General features: G+C 39.0%; 2 protein-coding genes across 3 annotated transcripts in view; one reads left to right on the forward strand and one right to left on the reverse strand.

Annotated features, from left to right (window-relative positions):
* RIGI (RNA sensor RIG-I) overlaps positions 1-2,138 on the forward strand; it is a 54,808-nt gene extending 52,670 nt beyond the window's left edge. Inside the window, exon 18 of the mRNA XM_063294991.1 lies at positions 1,592-2,138. Within this exon, the coding sequence (XP_063151061.1) occupies positions 1,592-1,885 (294 nt within the window). The 3' untranslated portion in view covers positions 1,886-2,138. The remainder of the gene's footprint in view (positions 1-1,591) is intronic.
* Positions 2,139-2,642: 504 nt separating this feature from the next.
* ACO1 (aconitase 1) overlaps positions 2,643-22,308 on the reverse strand; it is a 51,203-nt gene continuing 31,537 nt past the window's right edge. For both annotated transcript variants that reach the window (XM_063294992.1, XM_063294993.1), the window contains exons 7-21: positions 20,587-20,726; positions 19,557-19,728; positions 17,808-17,908; positions 16,589-16,705; positions 15,171-15,330; positions 14,349-14,484; positions 11,924-12,008; positions 11,113-11,269; positions 10,724-10,848; positions 10,031-10,135; positions 8,801-8,943; positions 6,984-7,131; positions 5,891-6,013; positions 3,865-4,050; positions 2,643-3,317 (exon numbers count right to left, since the gene is read on the reverse strand). In XM_063294992.1, coding sequence (XP_063151062.1) covers positions 3,204-3,317; positions 3,865-4,050; positions 5,891-6,013; positions 6,984-7,131; positions 8,801-8,943; positions 10,031-10,135; positions 10,724-10,848; positions 11,113-11,269; positions 11,924-12,008; positions 14,349-14,484; positions 15,171-15,330; positions 16,589-16,705; positions 17,808-17,908; positions 19,557-19,728; positions 20,587-20,726 — 2,012 coding nt within the window. In that variant the 3' untranslated portion in view covers positions 2,643-3,203. The remainder of the gene's footprint in view (positions 3,318-3,864; positions 4,051-5,890; positions 6,014-6,983; positions 7,132-8,800; positions 8,944-10,030; positions 10,136-10,723; positions 10,849-11,112; positions 11,270-11,923; positions 12,009-14,348; positions 14,485-15,170; positions 15,331-16,588; positions 16,706-17,807; positions 17,909-19,556; positions 19,729-20,586; positions 20,727-22,308) is intronic.

Below are 22,308 nucleotides of genomic sequence, written 5' to 3' on the forward strand. Positions count from 1 at the left end.
TTTACCATATTAAAAATTAAAAATTGACCCATCTGCTGCCGCTGCTGCTTCTCATAATTGTTTGATGGGATTTTAATATTACATTACTTTTCAACAGACTGGCAAATAATTTTGATTTTGTAGACTCCTGAGAGGATCTTCAGGGACCCCCAGGGGTCCTTAGACCACACTTTAAGAAATGCTGCTTTAGAGGATATTGTTGCAAAGTTTCAGTAGAGAGTGTTAAGGCTTTCATTGCAATATATTTTTCATTACTTCTGGGCATCTTCTGTATAATGGAGGAGTCAGGACTAGGTTGTAGTCCTGATTTTAATACACTAGGATGTATTTGATTTTAAACTTCAAATCTATCCATGGATTAAAGAATGGCTATTCAATCAAGCCTTTGAATTGATTAAGCTCTTTAAAGCTTTGCACAGCCTAGTACACATCTCAGTGAGTTTTTGTTTGTTTAAACTAAAGTGAGTGAGGAGAATAAATATTAGCATTGCCCTGTCAAATTGTAAGGGGAAATCTTAACACTTGGTTACTTCTGGTCATCACCAGGAAGAACATCCAGTGAGAGGCCCAGCCTTTTGGTTCCACATGTAAGTGGTGTGTCACCTCTTGATAAATGGATCTCTAGCACTCTAGTCCCTTTGAAGTGGTCAGAGCCATGGTAAGATCAAGGGCAGTAGTTCCTATGTTAAATGTGTATAGAGAGGCACATTTTTCAATTGAATTGTGTATGTTTGCAGGAGGATATATTCTGAAGGCTTCCACCAAGAAAGCAGCCTGCCTCAAAAAAAAAAAATGTTTAACACATTCATTACAAATATTTTGGCCTTCATGGTATAGGCAATAAATTGGAATGATCTTCAAAGCTTGTTTTAAGACCTCAAAAGCTGGGCAATCTCTGTGCAAACTCATAATCCAAAGAATTCCACAAACCTCAAGGACTAGAAACTACAGGATTTGTGGACATACCCCAACTGAGATATATTGCATTGTAGAAGAATCCTTGCAGATTGAATGAAAACCACACCTTCTGGAATTCCTATCCTTCCCACAAACTCTTACAGTGAGCAGGAATACTAGTTATATGGGCTAAAGGTGAACTCTTTTTTAAAATTGATTTTAAAATCTAGGTTAAAAAAGTAAACTAAATGGGTTCAAAGGAGTCATGGCAAATACATTTTTTTTCCTGTGTCAGTTTCACATAAATAGACATTTTTAAAGTCCTACTATGAGGTGAAATCCAGAATTTATATAGCCCTGGATAAAACCTGGATTAGCTAAATGCCTCCATCATAAGAAAGCACTTCCTTACATTCAGTTAAGAGAAACTTGGCTTTGCCATGTCAAAATTAAATGTTGGAAGCAGGAGAATTGTAGAGGATGGATGGAGCTCATTTGACTGCTGTGGCCTAGGAAACTGGCAACTGAATCTGCATTTAATCTACCAAGAGGTTATGGTTGGATTTGATCTGAAAGCATGCAGCCTTACATTTCTGACCAATCCATTTACAAAGTGATACAGACAAACATGCATGTGTATTAAAGCCAAGATCTCAATATATAGAAAAATGTAACTCTGCTGTGTTCATTCTAGGAGTCGCACCACACTGTTTTAGATGAGAAATTTAGAACACAGTATAAAACAGAACCTCACAAGAAGGCACACCACTATGGGAATTTTGAGAAAAAATGCAAGATCTACTGCAACAAGTGCCATTATGACTGGGGAATCACAGTGAAATACAAGACATTTGAGGAGATGCCCATCATCAAAATTGAGAGTTTTTCAGTGCAGGATATTGTCACCAATAAGCAGTTTCACTTCCGAAAATGGAAGGATATTGATTTTGCAATTAAAGACTTTGATATTGAAGAAATGTCTGAATGAAATGCTACCTATTCAAACTTCTGTTTCTAGTCTTGCATAAGCAAATTCATTGTTTTAAAGTCAAATTGGTAACTGGGGTGTGATTAACTTTCCAGCTACTCCAGTGTGGATTCACACTCTAAGATAGCTTTGACATCTTTGTGACTTTTAATACTCTTCCATTAGCCAGTGCTTTTTCAGAAAAGCTAATCTGTTCCTATTGCTGTCTTTTGATTATGCAGTTTAATAATAAACACATATTTGAAACTTTAAAGGCTCATTGGTTGTTTGTGGAAGCTGGGAATAAAGGGTAGTTTTTAAATTATAGTTGTATCTATTTTAAAAAAGTCAGGGAGGATAGTCTAATACGTTTAAGGTGAGGTTGAACTAGAATAGCCATTAATACTGATACTTAAGAAGGTCAAGTCTTCATGCTTCAGATTCAGGACTCAAGGTAACATACCAGCTAGAATGCATTGTTAGGATCCCACCGCTGTTGCAACTTTTTATTGCTCGGGAAATGATCAAAATCTCAAAGCATGTTCCTTTCTGATAAAAGTGAAGGAGATTTATTCTTTTCCTTGAACTTCTGTTCCAGGAAGCTTGGGATAGTGCTTCACATGGAACCAAATGCAAACAAAGTAAAATCCACAAAAGATTCTACTGATTTTTGAAAACAGGTTTAATTTATTACAAATGGCTTTAATCCTGCTGTCCCCTGAAGACACTGTTCTCATGAATTGAGGGCACACAAGAATGAATGCACACATGCCAAGAATAAAGAGGTGAGCCATTTAATCATTTTAGCAGTATTAAAATTTCAAGGATTCTGATAAGCAGTTTTAATACAATAGTACTGGGTTAGTAACTTCTGAGGCAGGTAGGAAAAGGAATTGGTACTGTAAATTGCTGTATAAAATGTTGTAAAGCATTAGCCTCCACATACAACATAGATGATAAAACCTTTTGTTCCACCTACAAGAACAAAATAGATTGATGAAATACAGTACTGTAGAAAGGATAAGTTCAAATATATGCATAAATCAGGCTAGTGGCCAAAGGACCTAGACTCATTCTAACAGTGTGAAAACATACCCTTAAAAAGACTTTCCCTTCAGTTCTGCTCAGACCACAATCCCCAGGATCCCCAGCCAGCACTGAAAGTCTGAAATTTGTAGTCCTAACAAGTTTGGAGAGCACTACATCGGGGAAAACTACATAATTCCTTAAGTTGTTAACTGTATATTTTGTTTTTCATAATTACAGCATTTATAATTACTGTGCCTTTCTCCACTGAAAAAGGTGGGTTTCTGGATATCAGCAGTGCCTCGTTTGGGGGTTAAGATGCCATTTTGCGAATCATATAGTTCAAGATACCACCATTACAAAAATAGGTGAGCTCCACGTCTGTGTCAAACCTCATGATGGCTTGAAAAGTTTTTCCTGTGTCCAACTGTAGAGAGAACATAGAGAACAAAGAGCATTAAGCAAAGGTGCAGATGGTTTAAGTAGCCCAAACACTGACCTTTTTAGAAATTATGCCAAAGCTCCAAAGAAATAGGTTCTCTTGGAAATAACATTACATGACCATGCATTCCTTCCCGGACACATTCTTTGTGCATCTGGTTTCAAGGAAGCTCTCCTAACTTCTTGAACAAGGAGTTTGGGGATATGAAAACAATGTTCAAATGTGCACAGACAATATTTCAACAAATGTCAGAGGCTCAGGGCTGTAGAGATTACTTACTCTTGCCACACTCATTAGTAATAACACCTCACTTGCAGACCTCAACACAGGGTCAAAGATGGTTTTCAATGAATTTTAAAAAACTCTTTATTCTGGGTGTCTGAAGGAGGTTTGTGGCTTAAGGGCTTCCATCAGATTTTGTTCCTTAAACCTGATGCACAGCCACCCAACATAAAATTGCGCACCCTTCATGTGCGTACACACACACACAGCATTGCTACATTGAAATAATGCAACCCCTGGAAACTCTTACTTTGATCTGGACGTTCATTCTGGGCACCAGGTCCTCAGGAATAAGTATCGTGTAATGCTCCCGTCCTGTCAGTCCTAAACTCTCTGCATCCTGGCCTGGGAGATACTGTAGAGGAATGACTCCCATGCCCACCAGATTACTGCGGTGAATCCGCTCGTAGCTCTCTGCAAGAACTGCTTTGATACCCTGAGGAACACACAAGTACATGACAGTCAAAGGGTTGCAGAAAAGAAGCGGCTAATAAATTGTTGGACAACTATGCAGACAAAAGCCCTCCGGTCCATTCTCAATGCCTCTAGGTAGGGTTGGGAAAAAGTTGGTGGTTGGTGATGCTGTGCAAGATAGATCAGTGATCTCCCTCAACAGAAATAGCATCTCAATTTCTTAGGCTTAAGACATTTGAGAAGCTTGCTAACCAAAAGCTACAAAGCAACAAGCCAACGTTTCCTCTTGAGAGAGCAATCCCATCATAAACATGAACCCAACCTGAAGGAAGATATGGTGGACAGAGGCAGGCAGAGGAGAGGAACACTGAAAAATCCAAATCTTCTCTTGCAATGATATTATGAACAGATAGTCCTCGCTTAATGACCACAATTGGGACTGGAATTTTGGTTGCTAAGCAGTCATTAAGCAAATCCAACTCAATTGCATGACCTTTTTTGTGGCAGCCATTAAGCGAATCACTGCAGGCATTAAGTGAACCACATGGTCATTAAGCGAATCATGTGGTTCCCCATTGATTTTGCTTTCCAGAAGCCAGCCAGGAAGGTTGAAAATGCTGATCATGTGACCATGGGACACTGTGATGGTTATAAATGCGAACCAATTGCCAAGTGCCCAAACCGTGATAATGTGAACAAGGGACACTGCAACAGCCATAAATGTGAGGACTGGTCATAAGTCAGTTTTTTCTGCACTGTCATAAGTCTGAACTGTCAATGAATGAACAGAGGACTACCTATATATGTAACAACAATGAAACAGAACATTTCCATATGGAGCTTAACCTAAAACTTACAGAAGCTACATTCCTCCATTGAACCAAAATTTATTAATGAATGCTCATGTGGGTAGCTTGAATTTCTTGTCAGACTTATTAGGCAAAACATTCTTCTTCTCCTTTGCCAGATGATGAATGTTTCATGAATTTGGGGGGATTATTAGAATGCCTGCTGATTTCAGTGGTAATGCATTAGCAGGCCATCTTTCCTTGAAATCTTGCAAGATCATCAAATCTTGCAGGGTTTCAGTGATCTGATCCAAAATGCTATGCAGTATCATTGGGCTCTGGCAGATACAGTCTGGGGGCAACAGATGCACTGATATCTCTGAATGTCCAGTTGCTAAACCTTGCTGTTTAATTTTGGCATTACAGTATGTCCTGTTCAGACAAAATGCCTAAACAAGACATTCAATAATAGTGCGTACATTCAGAAGTTGTACTCGTGATGATGGGTTGGCGTACCTGGCTTGGCGATAGTATCCGTGCAAAGGATAATTGGAATTGATTTTAAGCTGAACGTGAGTCAGCGGTATGACATGGCTGCTAAAAGTGCAAATTTAGGCTGCATCTAAACAAGTTTAGTTTCAGAATCAGAGGAATGGTTCCATTGTAGTCTGGATTGGGCAGCGCCCCTTGAAGTGCAATGACCAATTCCGGTCACCACTCTTTCAGAAGGATTCAGTCAAACAGTAAGAGGTACAAAGAAAGGCGATGAGAATGACTGGGGATGTTGTTTAAGGGTGTTCAGTCTTGAGAAAAGATAACGAGAGGGAGGATATGATAGCACTTTTGAATCATTTTAAGGTGTCAAAAGAAGGTCAAGATCCGTCCCACAGGATAAGAATCCCTAAAATAATGTTAACTTAATAAGAATACATCTGAAAAGATTCCTAGTAGAAAGAGGTGTTTGATGCAGAAGCTGGATAGACAGCTATAAGCTGAGAGCAGGAGTTGGACTCAATTGGTCCATCCAAACCTATCTTGTTATGAAGGTCACTCTTCCTAAAACAGCCTACTCACCAGCAGGAAAGGCCCCTTCGCAGCCCAGTCCCGGGAGCTTCCTGAGCCATATTCCTTACCAGCCAATATGATGAGTGGGTGGCCGGCTTGTTGGTATCTCTCAGAAGCATCAAACACATCCAGCTATAAGCACAGAATTCAATTGACCTCAATTAGTAAAACAATGTCTCCAGTAAGCAATTCCTTCCTTCCATGCCTGTTGTAAATTAACCATGCATTTCACATGAAGACATGAATATAAAAAATAATGAACTATAAAAGCACAATTGCCCCTTCCCTGTAACTCATTCACTGGTTTGCCAAATTAAACTAATGATCCCTGTATCTCTACAATTAACGCTGTAGAGAGAAAAAGTGGGATTTTTCCTTTCTTTCTTACACATTACTCAATTTGATGAAAGAAAATTTGCTTCTGAATTGGCTTCCAAAGGAGAAGCAAACTGCAGAGGCATGTTTGCAGCAAGGAATATATATTTATTCTTGCACTTTAATATCAAGGTGACTAAGAGATATACATGAGTGCCCAGTCTTTCAGCTCTGCAGGGGACTGCAGTCATCCTGGTTTCCCACACTTCAGTGAAAGCCCATCAAGAGGGAATTCCTCACATTAGACTTCCTCAGACTGAGAAGCATGGGCAGTCAGGAAAGCTAAATAAACCACCATCAAAATAAATTCTCAAGCATGCAAACAGAAGCCATTCTTGAGAAATTCACCACTGTGTTATTTTCACATCAGGAAAAGATCCAAAATCACTTTGACCAAGGTTTCTAGAGGCTGTACCTCCAGAGCTGGCACATGGACCATGGATGTCTGTCAGAAGGAAACCTATACAGAATTTTTACCAGTCTCTATGTTATTCACGGTTACTGAAAAGTAGTAACTAAGCACTATATTTTTTTTCCTAAGGAAATTTACGGTTTTATACCTACAAGGGCCTCTAAAGCCCCAGATTACTAAGCTTTTTGAGCGCTTTGCCGCCCACTAAATACATAGATTCCAACTCCTGCCTGAAAGGACACAGTCCCGCCGCAGCAGGAAAGCCAAAACTACATCGTCATGGGGCCAAACCTAATGCTGAGGGAAAATACTTACAGTTTCATCAGATGGGAAGTGGATGGTTTGCGGGGCCTGCTTCTTAAGGAATTTGTTCAATAAGCGTATATTTGCAAATGTTCCTCTTGCCATGACAGCATCATTGCCCCGGCGTGAGCCGTATGAGTTGAAATCTCGAGGAGTGAGGCTATCAAGATGCAAAAGATGCAAGTCTTAACATTCAAAAGTCCCAAAGTGTTTAATAGATAAGCAAAGGGCCTCGGTCCCCTTGCATGTAGCTTCTTTCAGTGTAAGGTCTACAATAGTACCTAGTAGCCACTCAGACAGCCTTGATTTACAGTATTACTTCAAAGGACTAATTGGCAGAATAGCTATACTAAGCTTGAAGAAGGGAGGAGGAAAAACAAAAACAAAATATCTTTCAAGCCTTCTCCAAGTTGGTGCCCTCCAGATTCATTGAGATGCAACTCCAAGAATTTCTACCATGCTGGCTGACAATTCTAGAAGGCACAATCCCAACCAAGTCTTTAGGATGCTATGTTTGAGGACTGTCCTCTAAAAGGTGATCAAGGATGAACAGGTTTTTGAGATTCTCCAAAACATTCTTAAATGACCTCTAATGCAAACAAAAATAATTGGAAGGGATAAGTGAGAAATATTTCAGGGCTTGGTAGAAAGAAACCCCATGGTCAGCAGGTTATGCAAAATAAAGTTCAGACATTAACATGTGTAGTTTACATTTTAATAGGAACTTTCCTAATTTTCATTTCCTCAACCTGAAACTGGAACACAGTTCTACCCGAAGGTCTGCGGTTTTCCCAATAAATCAACTCATTAAATAGTCTACCAAAAATGTGTATATTAAGAAAAAAATTGCATATACAAAAATAAATTACGGTAAAACAATTCCACCCTGCTTGCAAACTGCATGTTAGGAGAGATCTATGCAGCATTCATACAAATAATTTGAGCAGCTGAATTGTTTGAAAAGGTCAGGGGCATTTACTGCTCAATTGCATGGAAACTGTCTATTACTATACATGTGATAAAGACAGGGTCTCATTTGTGCCTAGAGAACAAGGATGTACTAAGGAAATAGGCAAATACTCACTTGTAATGCTAAATATCTCCTCTGCAATACATCAGAGTCAGATTATTCAGATGATAACTAAATTTCAGAAACACCTCATGTAAACAAGGCAAAAAGTTACTCCCTTCCAACACGTGCTGCATTAACTTATCCCCATTTCATGGGACGTGAAATGCAAAAGGATCGTGGTTTAAAAAGTATTCTTTCACATTTTCCTATGATTCTGGGGCAATTCCCTGAGCACCTGCTAGTAGAGTGACTTCTGCTCAGTAGGCAGAAGTACCTCTTGTTCAAACAGAAGCAGAAATGCCTGGATCAGGGCTTTCACAAAAGGATGCACGGAGTTGAAACAACCCCTTTTCTGGTTTATCCTTGGTCTACAGTAGGACACTGTTGACTAGATAGCATAGTTATAGCTATGAATGTGTTTCAAAAATTATTCAGAAAATGTGATTTGCCCTTATGCATGGGCAGCATTTCTCTAATACTCATTAAAGGAACTTTCTTCTAGGTTAGGATTAGAGTCTGAGGCTGAAAAAAAAAGACACCAGGGATTTAGTGACAAGAATTAACACAATGAGACCAGTTACAAAATTTCTTTATCTAAGATCTCTTTAGCACTGGGAGTAGTTGCACAGACCCAGTAACTGGCTCCTAGATACTGCTATTGAATTCTACAACCAAAACGCTCAATGATGGAAAAGAGAGAAGGTAGGACATCTTTGTCCAAAAGGAATTCCTCTCCCCCATTGCTGACTTGACTCACCCTCTGCTTGTTAAGTAACGGGCAGCTGGACTGTTTCTTGCTATATTCCCTGCAGGAGATATATGGTCAGTTGTCACAGAATCACCAAGATTCAGTAGGACATAGGCATCGACTATGGATTTAGGGGGCTGGAGATCCAGGGTCTGAAAAAACAACACCACAGAAAAAAGGTTCATGAGGGCTGGTTTATGGGAAGAGAAATGTACACAGCTTCCATTCATTCATCCAAAGTATCCGAGAACTAGGCATTCTGGATCTTATTGGGAAAATCTAAATGGGCATAACCATTCTTTTTTCCCACCCCTTCTCCATTATGCTATTTTGCCTAGAATTTGGGGGAACCTCACATTTTAGGAAGAGCAGTATGTTAAAATAATCACTATGCTTGCTGTTCCCAAGAGCAAATAGGAAGCAATTCATGTAGATGATTTCCTAGCCATGGTTAGGAATTTGGGGGGGCAGTCAACCAGAGATTCACATTCACCCTTTCTACTTGTATATCTATATATCTTTTCTCCTGCATCTTCTGAAAAATGAAAAAATGTTACAGTACAGCAGTAATCTGCATTACCAATAACCACAATTAGGTTCCCTGTACCTGTTTTGTCATTATAAAATGATCTAAAGATTATAAACTGAATGTGTTATTCAATAAGAGCATTGACATATATAGAAGATAATCTAGTTACTTCAAATACTTTTGCAAATGCAGAAGCTTTATTTCCTACTCATGAGTACTCATTTTAATGAAGGTCAAATATTCCTTCCTTCCTTCCTTCCTTCCTTCCTTCCTTCCTTCCTTCCTTCCTTCCTTCCTTCCTTCCTTCCTTCCTTCCTTTCCTTCCTTCCTTCCTTCCTTCCTTCCTTCCTTCCTTCCTTCCTTCCTTCCTTCCTTCCTTCCTTCCTTCCTTCCTTCCTTCCTTCCTTCCTTCCTTCCTTCCTTCCTTCCTTCCTTCCTCTTTTTAACAAGCTCTTTCATGGAAGACAAGCAAGGATACAAAAATAAAATTCAAGAGAGCCAAAGATGCCCTAGCAAGAGAACTCTTATACTTCAAACTTGGTTAATAGATGGGCCACTTTTGCTTATACTTTAGAAAACTTTTAAAGAATGTTAAACAAAACACCTTAAACAATTTAAACAAACCACAACACACAAAGCATGACTATATAGGGTGGAGAACCATCAGAATGATCAGAAAATGCATCAGAGGGCCATGAAAACAGAATTACCAGATTTTCAAAAAATGGAGGAGATTTAATATATGTGGATTTTGGATTCCAAGCATATAGTTTGTCTGATGGGACATCTAAGTCATTCCAGGATTTGTTTACTGTCTGGAAAATAAGAAAATAAGATTAGGATACAAACATAGCAAATATAAACATTCTAAATCCATCTTTCTCCAGCCTATGAATAAACAGAAAGGCAATGTCAGAAAAGGTTTTTGATCCAGAAACACATGAAAACGAATGCAAGTTTATGTTTATTGTTCACTTTCTGAACGAAAGGCTTCACTCTCTTACACATTCTTCTAACCTTCTATGCCTAGTTTCCTAACTTGAAGTCTGGCTGACCTAGTTAAGTTTGAGACCAGAAGAATCAAGGCAGGATGCCCACTTAGAACACTTCTTCTCTGAGATAGTTCCCGAATAATTTCATACCTTCCAACAAGGTTTAAATAGTCCATCAAAGTTTGGCCAATCTCACATTGGCACTTTCCTCATGCTTCCTGGTGATTTTCTGCTAGAATACCATTACCTCATCTGCTCACATGGGAACTATCTCTTGTTTTTGGGAAACCTCTATGATTTCAACTGAAGTTTAAGTTACACTTAACAAGAAGCTTAACCAAAGCAGATGTAACATCTGTTGAAGGCTTTCTGAGCAAATGCAGGAAAGCACAATTTAATACCAGGTATTACCTCTATTTTCTGGTAGACCTCTTTAAACATTCCTGGAATTACATATTGGCGTTCAATGGCTTGGATCTCATCTCTCATAGGCCAAACGTCCTTCAAAAATATCTTTTTTCCTTGTGCATTTACACCTGCAATTAAGTGAACACTGACTTTAAACAGGGACAGAGGCAATGATCTGAACTGGATTTCATTTTCTATAACCAGGTTGATCCTTCCTCTATAAACATAAGGATTATATGCATATGAGGCTTATTGGATGCAGGGAAACATGGAAAATAGTCTTTTATGATCTCACCCCCCGTACATATATACACACACACACAAACAGATTTGGTTTGGATTCTGACTTATTTAAAGTCAACCCCTTCAAAAGGTTAGCAACGATGCCTTACCTAGAGGATCTTTTTCAAAGTCAATCCTTATGGTCCCTGCAATAGCATAGGCTATTACCAATGGAGGGGAGGCCAGATAATTGGCACGTGTGTTTGGGTGGACACGGCCTTCAAAGTTCCTGTTTCCAGACAGCACACCTACAGCTACTAGGTCTCCCTGCAAGAATACCATCCATATTGAAAAAGAGAGTAGTTTCAATTTGTTCACATCACCAAGGTCCACATACAATGTCCATTAAAGTGACATGAAATCTCACTCCCCCCAGTTAAAAACTATAGTAAACACCCACTTATTAATACTGAATGAAAATGGGAAGTGGGCCACCAATTTCCCATGGATTTCAATGTCACTTTTCCTATACTGTAAGAGCAAAGAATTCTTTAAAGTGGTGTTTTTCAACTTTGGCAACTCTAAGATGCATCAACTTCAACTCCTAGAATTCCCCAGCCAGCATTTTAATCTTAAAAATGAACACTTCTTAAAAGTTGCCAAGTTTGAAAAACATTGTTTTAAAGGGATTGAACTCTATAATCTCTACAGCTATTAAATTGTGCAGAGAAAGGCCATGATAAATCTAATTAAACAATATACCTACAAGTTAGATCAATATAAAATAACGAAAGGAACACTAAAGTACACAGGGCATTTCCTTTCTAGAAGCAATAAGCTTCTGTTCTGTGTACCCCAAGTTTTCATACACATTTTTACTATCTATCTGCAAATCCGGCCACTACCAATGCAATTTTTTGCTTGGTTCTGATCATTTGTATGCAAAATTGTAACAATACAGGACAAAAAATTCAGCAGTACCTGAGTAATGGCTTCAACAACAGATTCTGGCAGAGGCCCACTGTTACCAATGCAGGTCATGCACCCATAGCCAACCACATCAAACCTGTGGAGAGCATGGCAGTAAGCATATTATCAATGGACATCTAGCAGGAAAGAAAGGATCGAACAATTGCATTTCTACTGTTTCCCACATCATGTAATAAATTCAGAATAGGGACGATGATGGTCATGATGGTACATTCTTCCAACTGGGCAAGGAAACTCTGCATTGTCTTATCCTGTGAAGGGGATAGTGGGAGGGCAGGTAACTATTTAGATATATTGTGCCAAATGTTTCAAATGATGAAATCATAACCTCCTCTCACACTCACTCTCAGGTCTTTCAGAAAGTATGGTCTTTGTAAAACTGTTTGTAGACTAGCTGCTTCAGGACGAGAATGGGAAAAGAACTTGACTGAGCATAAAAGGAATTTTCCAGCCTAACCTTTTTTCTGACATATCAATTTATAAGCACAGGGGGATAGGTATTCAGGTTGTTGTTTAGTAAAGATTAATGTTTATTTATGCAATCCTGACCCATCATGAGACACTTTATCCCCTTATGTACCATTTCAGTTGAGCTGGGCTTGGTCCTGCATGCATCTAAATATGACATAAGTATGGAGCTCTTTGATACAAATTTAGATGGAAAGTAGGTGAATCACCCTACCCTGAATCACCGCAAAGGAGTTCATTTTTCTTTCCTTTTATTAAGGAAATAAAATGGTGGCAAATCTCTTCCACTTCCCATGTAATCTGTAAGCCAGTGAATGTTGCTTGCATCTACAACATTCTCATTCCAGCTGTGTGCAGCTGTCTTCTTAACCTTCAGGCTCAATGAGGTCCACAATACCACAGGATTAACATATTCTCTACTCGGTTTATACTCTACCATCTTCAGCTGAACACATGAATTGGGTTTATATAGAGCCATACAATCAGTGATTTTTAAGGCCATGCAGCTCTTCTGATTCAACAGCAAAAAAGTGTTTCAGAGCACACAAGATCAAGATCATCACACAGCCCTTGTCTGCAACTTCTTAAAGCAGCTGCAGCCTGAGCTCAGAAGACATGATTAGTTTCAGAAGTTGTGGATCAATACTATAATTGCAGCTCCACATGCTCTGGAGTTCCTTCAAATCTACCTGACAGTGGGTCTGACTCAATACCATAGGATAGCTTACTAGAGCAAGATTTGAGCAACTAGATTCTACGGTCAAATACGGACGATTCCGCCAAGTGCCTTACCTTGAGAGGACGTGTGTTTGTGGAGCACCCGAAGTAGAAGACATTGCACATGTCCTATTTAACTGCCAACTATATGCCCCAGCAAGGGCTCAATACCTTCAGACACTAATTGACAGAACCACATACTGGGATCATAACAAAAGACTATGTTACTTCCTCCAGGGCACAAATACATATGTGGTCAGTAGAACTGTTAAGTTTATAGTTAGGGCTGTCTAACTGAGAATGCAATTTATAGAACGCATTGGGGTGGCATGTAAAGGTGATGAATTCATTTAAACTCACATTGTTTCTGTATTTTATTACCTGTTTTATTACATCTTGCATTTTTATCTTAAAATTTTATCTCTATTTTACCCTACTGTATTTTATCGTATTTTATCTCATCATAGTATATTTTAGTTAATTTTACTGTATTTTAGCTGTCTTATGGTATTATATTTTATATCTTATAGTGGCTGATGCCCAAATTTCTGATATGGTCATTTGACTAATCAATAAAGTTATTCATTCATTCACTGTGCAAATGGCATAATCTGGCTTGTACTGGCTGCCTATATATTTAAGCAAACTAGACATTGATGACTTATAGCAAAGTGGCTCCTGAGCTCCTGTTAAGGACCATCTGTATAAAAAGTAATAAAAAGCCTTTTTTGGCTTTTCTGGCAGTTGCCAGGGAATGGCATCTTCACCAGTGCAAAGATTACTTGAAGCTAGCCACAGCTCTTAAATAGAAGAAATCTATTTTTATTTGATTTCCCACCCCTACCCTTCCACATAGTTGTTATGACAGTAATGCTGCAGTAAGGGTGGGGGGAGTTGTTGACTTTTGTTTATTCCTTTAAAGCTTCCGGATTTTAACTTTGCCTTTTCAGTGCCAGTTGTGTATGTGTATGTTTTACATGCAATTCAGTTCAATTCAAGCCTTCAAATCCAAAATGCTAAACACCCCTAGTAATTTTGCAGCATAAACAGCTGGCAACTGCTATATTATCCTTAGCTTCTTTAATATTTTCCTTACTTTTTAGTTATAGCTACTTGATTAAACAAGTGATTCTTTGTCTTTTCAGTCAGGAATCTATCTTTGAGATTAAAAGTACAAATGAAAGTTTCCATTCGGACAAAAAAAAAGATAGAAATAGAAATAATGTCTTACCCTAGTTGAGCAAGATAAGGCATCACTCCACTCTCTCTTAAATAGTATGTGACTACTCCACTTCCTGGAGACAGGCTAGTTTTAATGTATGGTTTCACTGTCAACCCGGCTTCTACAGCTTTCTTTGCAAGCAAACCTGCATAAGGAGTCATACATCTTATGTACACGAACCCATATACCATATTTAGCATAGTTCAGAATATTTATACAGCTGGCACACTACTATTCAATCTGGCTCCAAAAATCTGAGCTATCTTCTCTCCTGCCTTGGAAATACAGTCAGGGAAATCCAGAATGTACTGTAAAGCCTCCATTTCCCACAGTTATGGTGGTCCTGTTCTTAAACAGAGCACAGCCACTTGCGGCCTCCTTGCAACAGCAAGATGCCAAGCAACCTCCATGATTCTCATGATAACTCAATGGAACACCACTGCAACAATGTGCCCTCTATGATTTATGGCCCAAGCACAGTCTCTGAGTTCCAGTTAGGAATGCAGTGCTTTTACGGAGACATGCTCCAAGAGATCCTGGTGAAACACAACTATGTGTTTGCATGGAATCTGTACTCCATCTGATATAATAATATGAACAATCAGGAAGAAATAAAAGGGGCAAGGAACAGCTTCTTCTCCACCAGTTTTCAGCTATTTTAACATCCATTCCCTATCTCCCGAGAATTCTGGAATTCAGTTTCTGTGGAGCGAAGTCTAAGAACCTTTAAAACAGTTTGCTGTCAACTAAATTGTTAGAGATTTGTAGGGCACTAGAGTTAAATACACAGTATATGTCTTTAGTTAACTGGTGCCCTAAATGACTACTTACCAGCTCCCAGCATCACTGAAGGATTACTGGTGTTGGTACAGCTAGTAATGGCAGCAATCACAACTGACCCATGTGTAAGTTCAAACTCCTTATCACTGTAAAGAAACTTGACGTGGTGGTTGTGATGCTCAGGGGCAATCTGAAAGCCTTTAAATCCTTGCTGCAAGTAGGAATAAACAAGAAAATCATAATTTTTAATTTTGGTAACAAATGCTCAGAGAGAGAAAAAAACATATCCCTAAAACTGAGAAAGGTGTCTAAAGGTTTGCATAGAAACTGAAGAACTGCCACAAAATATTGCAGTGCAGCTGAGCCTTATCACTATTCCACCCAGCATACTCTATTCCATTCTCAATTTCCTGTCATTTCCTTCTAATTGTCAGCTGGTCTTCTATGTCAACCAATTTTGGGTTATTTTTCTCCCTTGGGTTATAATTATACTATCACCATCATCATAAACATTCTGGAAGCTTTACGTTCTCTTGAACATGCTAACATGTTCCTCTTGTTTGTGGATAGATGGAGTAACCACATTAATTGCCTTTGATTAATTTTAAACCAATTTAAAACAAACCAGTTCACTTTTTCTCCCAGCTCTACCTTTTTTTTGAGAAGGTGTCCCCCTATACGTCATTCAAAGCCAGGTGTAACCAAGGATATATGATATTCTGCATATCACACAGCCAAACACTCTGTATAAATGCTGGTGAGAAGAGAAACATTTTATAGCATCTTCCTCTAGCAGGCCAGGCATAGGAATGTTGGAATTAGCAACTTTGCATAAGTCTTAGGAGAATTTAGTGGAACTTTCAGTCTTCCAGCTGATGTTTGACTGCAACCCTCATTATCCTCAGCCATGGTCAATAATCTAGGATGAGGAAAACTGTAGTCTGATCTGGCAGATCCTTTGTTTTGTGCTGCAGTCTGGGTATGGTCACTGCAGTATAAGTATCATGTTGTATCTACTGACTTAAAAATGGTTTAGTCTTTGGCTGATGAAATGCCACATTTAACGGCATCCTTTGGGCTACAAAATCCATTATTTTGCACAACAAAATCATTAAAATGCTCTCTTTGAAATTTATGCACAGAATTTGTCTCACTAGTAAAAGAAAACACAACATTATCCTACAGAATCGAACTAAGGCCTGGATAGCAGGGGAGGACATGAATTTCTATCAGAGGCAGCTACCAAAGGGTTCCATCATTAATGCAAACCGGTCTGTGAAAGGATGTATTTTAATATTCAAGTCTAATCCACAAGCAAATAGGAGATTCTCCACAAATGAGAGAGATACTTTACTAGCCTCAGAAAAGCCAAGGTGTCTCCTGTAAATTAATTATAAATTAATAAACATATAAGAAGGAAGATCATATACCATACAAAACGGGCATTTTTAAATAGAAAATAACATCACCTTCGCTCCCAAGCAGGTCTCAAAATCCTTCTTCATGTCAGAGACAGCTACCTTGTCCTGTGGTCTTTTAGGGCCACTGCAACACGGCACAACACTTTGCAGATCCAGTTCTACAATCTACTAGGGAGGGAGGGAGGGAGGGAGGGAGGAAGACAAACAGAGAGATGCTAGCTTTCTTGAAATTGCCACCATATATATTTATATGTTCTGCATAATTTCCCCCACCTAGTGCCCCAAAAATATGCTGGATCATTATGGCCACATCCACTGGGAATTAAGAGCTGCAGTCCAAGTGGGGGCAGGCTGCATTAGAAGCATTTGGAGGGTTTCTGGTAGAGACAGAATATTCAGTGAGGTGTGTGTTCCAGTCAGCAAGGGCAATTCTGACAGAGTTAGGGAACTGCAGCTCTTCACCTTGGAGAGATGTATAAAGAGGTCTATTGCTTCTCATAATTTGTGGTGAGAGTTCACCATTCATCAAAAAGCTGGGAGGGCTGTTTTATTGCAAAGTACAAATAGAGCCAAATCCTCAGGATTAATAGCACAATGTTGGGGGATGATTTCAAGACAGGCCTGTACCAACTTGAATTCAACCCCCCCAGCTTCATTGTGTGGCCTGCCAAGGTTCTTGATAATCTTCCCAATTTCTGAAATCCCAGCCATGAAGTGTTAATAGAAGGTTTCTAAAGTCCTTCCTTGGTGGTCTGCCATAGGTAGGTGGTGATGTGAATCCAGTTTGGCAGATCCCCAGACCTGTGGACCTGTGTTGTCTTGTTTCAGGGGCTTCAGAAGAATTTTAAAGTAAAGAATTAGACACAGAAACCTGGCAGTTATCCACATTTTGCTTCCACCAAGTCAAGATGCATAGCACTTAAGGCCAGTCAACTGATTCTGGCAGAAAATCCAACAAAGGCTTCTCTCTCCCATGTCAATAAAAAATATAATTAGATGCCAGAGGAGCCACAAGAATCTGCCTGTTGGGGCCAACTCTGTGACCATCCAGTAATTTCAGTAATTCTAAAAACATTACATCTTTTTAGACATCTTTAATTTAATCATTATACTCATTAGGGGCTTTCTGGTTCTTATCTTCTAAATAGTTTTGTGACCAGCTTCTATGTTTTCAGTTAGTAGAAGATGCAGGATCATTTCCTGAGATATCTAGAAGTCTGGGGCTGAAACGCTCCTTTGAGGAAAGAACAAATTTAAGAAAAGGTACCTGAGTAAAATCTGGATCCTCAGATGAGTTATTGAAATCTCTGAACATTCCTGTAGCCTCAAGGTACTTTCTTATATGCTTAATCTTTTCTTGATCACGGCCTAAAATGGACAAATGTAGCAACTCAGTGAATTTGCAAACACAAAGGCAGACCATTTCTTATGGAACAGCAAACCTAAGATGCTACACAAAATTTCAGAAAATCTCCAGTATTACACCATACAATATGGGGTACTACCAGACAATTTAGTATACACATAGGAGCTAAAGTTCTTACCAAACTTTGAAAATGAAATGTGTAAATATGACTGAATCATCATACTGGCACTTGCAATGTATGCTTACACAGCTAAATTTTCAGGTAATGGGGAAGATGTTTTGGGTATCATTGGAAGCAAACTGTATATGTGATGAGTTAAACATGGTGGAGGATTTACCATTGTGTAGCCAACAGTATCTGAAATGCATCCTATCTGTATGGAGATGTGCTTACTAAATAAATGCATACTATCTATATGTAAATGTGCATATAATATTCCTGAAACTATTATTTGAGCTAGTTACCCATGCATTTCTTGAATTAATTAGTAAGTTTGCTGTTTACTAACTTTAATTTTTAGGATGACACATTTATTGGTTGTGAAATTAGAATATCAGATTAGAAGACTGGCTGCATCATTTGACCTATTAAATAAATCCACAAAAGTGTAGGAATTTGTATGGATAACCATGCTTGAACAATCACCACCCGAGGCTGGACCTGTATTTATGTTTTGCTAAAAGTGTGATTTTTAATTGCCTTAACCAACGTCTGCCACCTTATCAGATCACGCACTGGCCAAAGCATACTGCACAAACGCCCAATATTTTTTTTCTGCAAAGGCACATAAAGCAATAAATATTGTTCTAATTCAGATGCAATAAACCATACTTTACTACTGACAGGGTAGCAAATACAAGCTCAGAACTATCTTTGGGTCCCTTCTACTTATATACATGGGGGTGGGGGAAGAAGAGTGAAGCTTTCTTTTATGGATTGCTACAAACCACTTTTCCCCATTTCATGTGAATTATGAGAAACTGTGAGCACAGCTGAGTTTGCTGAGAAAACAGGATAACCTACTTTTTTACCAACCACAAGTGGAATCTCCACATCAAATCTGATCTCATTTTTCCCACTCATGTGAAAAGGGATGGGAGGGTGGAAATCTCTCCTACCTGAAACTGCCACACTGCCGTAACTCAGCACCCTTCTCCCTGTCTTTTGGGGTCAATGGGTGCATTTGGAATGCTGATGTCTGCTGTGGCTTCCACCAGGAGCTTTCCTTTTCATGCCATTGCGGCTATCTCTAGTTACAGGACACCCATCTTGCTGTACTTCCTCTGGTTCCCCAGGATACTTTCTATAGTTCCAGCTCCCCTTGGTATTTTTTATCTCAAGGGATACCTTCATAGCTGATATGGGGCCTAGGCTGCATTACTTAAAGTAACAGTGACCTTGTGTCCTGTGTTCTGTTTTGCATCATGCCAGCTTTCCATTCAAATTTTAAAATTGCATTAGAATTGAAATAAGATTTTAAAAGTCAGGGAATCTTGACAGGTGCCAAGAGTGGTGCTTACATTGCTTCCCACCAAATTGTACTGGTTTAAAGGGGCTGGAATTAAAGCAGGCAGCCTATCTCCATTGGAAAGGAACAAACGCTTATTTTCAGACATCCAGCTTTTACGTGTTGTCTTCTCTCTACTCACCTGTTTGAACTAAGTATTTGATGCTAACTTCATCAACTGGGAAGAAGGCTGCAGTTGCTCCATACTCTGGGCACATATTGGCAATGGTGGCTCGATCAGCAATGGACAGCTGAGCAACGCCAGGTCCAAAGAACTCGACAAATTTGCCCACAACCCCTACTTGGCGTAAATGCTGCAACACATTTAAGTTTGCATTCAGTTCCATTTTCATAGCGTATTCTATGCTGTATTTAAAAAGGCTGAATCCAGATGTACCTGAGCTTTGATCTTTGATAAATGAGACTTTGTGGTTCTGTCTAAACAAAGCAATACTTGTTGCCAAATTGAAAACTTATTTATGTTGCAATAGATTTCAGTAATTCTTCTGGCTAAGTTCAACTGCATTACACTTTAAAAATATGCCATACCACTTTCTGCTGGAAGTTTTGAGTAAAAATCCCTCTGAATGTAAGTTGCAGACTAGTATCCCCCCTGTAACCCCAAATCCCACTATCTCCAGCTTGCATTGGCTGCCTCAATCAACTTAAAGTTGGTTGAGTGCTATTTTAATACCTCTTGGAACCTCTTTAAAGTTTGTTGAAAACTGGTAATAAAGTTTCCTGCCATTTTGAATTAGGAAACAAATAAAACTATACTGTTCTCATTAAAATAAGTATATCACCATTAAAAATCCCAGTCCTTGCCCACACATCTCTAATATGGATTGACCTACTTTGTGGTCCTCAGCCTCCTTGCGTTAAGAGAGGCCCTTATCACCAAAAGGCTGAACACTATTGAAGTATTACTGTTAATTCCGTACTTCTGACTGAGAACACACATAAGTGCTTAGAACAGTGACTGCTAAGTGACTTTGTTGGTTATATTAAATTGGAATCAAGGCTCCCAGAAATAGAGTTCAAACTCTTAGCCATGCCACTGGATGCAGAGCACTTAAACTCTTACCCTATATCTATTAGTATGCAGATTTCTGGGATTAATTAATCAATAGCCTTGTATAAGATCAGCTGTGGTCAACCAAGCAAGTTATTACCTTGGTAACTGTGAGCACTATGTCTGTGGATGTGACCAATGGCTGAGGACTACCTCTCAATTTGTAGCCAATCACTTCAGGAAGCACCATACTGATTGGTTGGCCCAGCATCACTGCTTCAGCTTCAATACCACCCACACCTGATTAATGGAAAGAAAAAGAGAGAGAGAGAGAAATGTATGAAATACAGTATAATTGCTAATTTATCTTGCAGCAAAGCCCATTAACCCCTAAGGAAAACAACACTGAAGCAACAGTATTATTGAGGGGAAGATGAAAACAATACTTATCCATCTAAAATGAAGGACTTGCATACATACTTGACACTTTACATATTTCAGGAATGCAACTTCCATTCAGCAAATAATGTGGTTGGATAAAAAAAAGATTAAAATAGTATTGCTAGATCAAAACAATGGCCTATCTAGGTCAAGTTTCTGTTCCCACAGTGCCCAAGCAGATGCCAATGGGAAGGCCGAGTAGAACAGTTGTACAATAGCATGTTCCCTGCTCAAGTTCCCCAAGGAACTCACACTGGACTGAGAAGTTCCAAGGGCAATCAGTTTCAAAGTAGCGTTTACCAATCTGCAGATAAATTTAAGCTGAGTGCCCCTTGCTTAAGAAACATGTACGTGCTAAACATATGGTACAGTTTTGCTGTAAGGATCCAAACATACAAACTCTTTAGCACATGAACCTGTTCTCTTGCATTCCGCAAATCACCAAACATGCAAATTCCTTTTTTTACATTCCACAGGCATTTAAATTACAATTAACCTAAAAACACTAGAACAAGGCATTTTTGAATATGTAGATGATTCAAGGAGCTTAAAAACAAGTAGAAAAACTATAAACACATGCTTATCATAAAAAATATTAGTCCTATATTTAATGCCTTTCCCTGGTTAGATCCAATGCATCTTCTTCCTATATTCATAAACCCCCAGCACTTCCACACAAACACTTGCCAATGAATTGGAAGGAAAGGGAATCCCTGAATATCATGACATCATGATGCACACTTGTTTTATCCAGTTAGTGGATCAGCATGCATGCATCTCTTCATCAGATTTAGTTCAACCCTGGATCTAGTTTTTCCTTGCTGTTCCCAAAGGAAAACAAGACTATGTTTACCACAATGTCTTCTCAATTTTAATGAGATGCACCACCAGATTTCCAGACACACAGCCCTTTCCCCACTTGTATCTAACCATGGCACAAATATTTTTTATTTATTTATTTTTTATCCCGACATTATTTTTATAGATAACTCAAGGCGGCAAACATACCTAATACTCCTTCCTCCCCCTACTTTCCCCACAACACCACCCTGTGAGGTGAGTTGGGCTGAGAGAGAGTGACTGGCCCAAAGTCACCCAAAAATGTCTTGGCAACACCTTTTTTTCCCTGTGTCCCCAAAACATTGTCTTGATCTAGTTTGCAGATGATAAGTGACACATTCTTAAGTCATCCTTAGCTGAACTGGAGTTAAAGTAGCATTCTTTCCCTTATTCCGACCATGTCTAAGGGTAGCTGAAAGTGTGTGAAATCTGCTAGGACTGTCACCTAAGATCTTGAAATTATATAAGATGCTTGCAGTGAGTTGAAAAGAGCAACAGAGGCAGGGCACAGCAACTGGGACAGCAAATTTCATGCCATTATAGTTTCAGTCAACTCCAGAATGAGTGGAGAACACTTCAGCTAAGCAGTGAGGAAAGGCCT

The sequence above is a fragment of the Candoia aspera genome, chromosome 2, assembly GCF_035149785.1.
Source record: "Candoia aspera isolate rCanAsp1 chromosome 2, rCanAsp1.hap2, whole genome shotgun sequence".
Lineage (NCBI taxonomy): Eukaryota > Metazoa > Chordata > Lepidosauria > Squamata > Boidae > Candoia > Candoia aspera.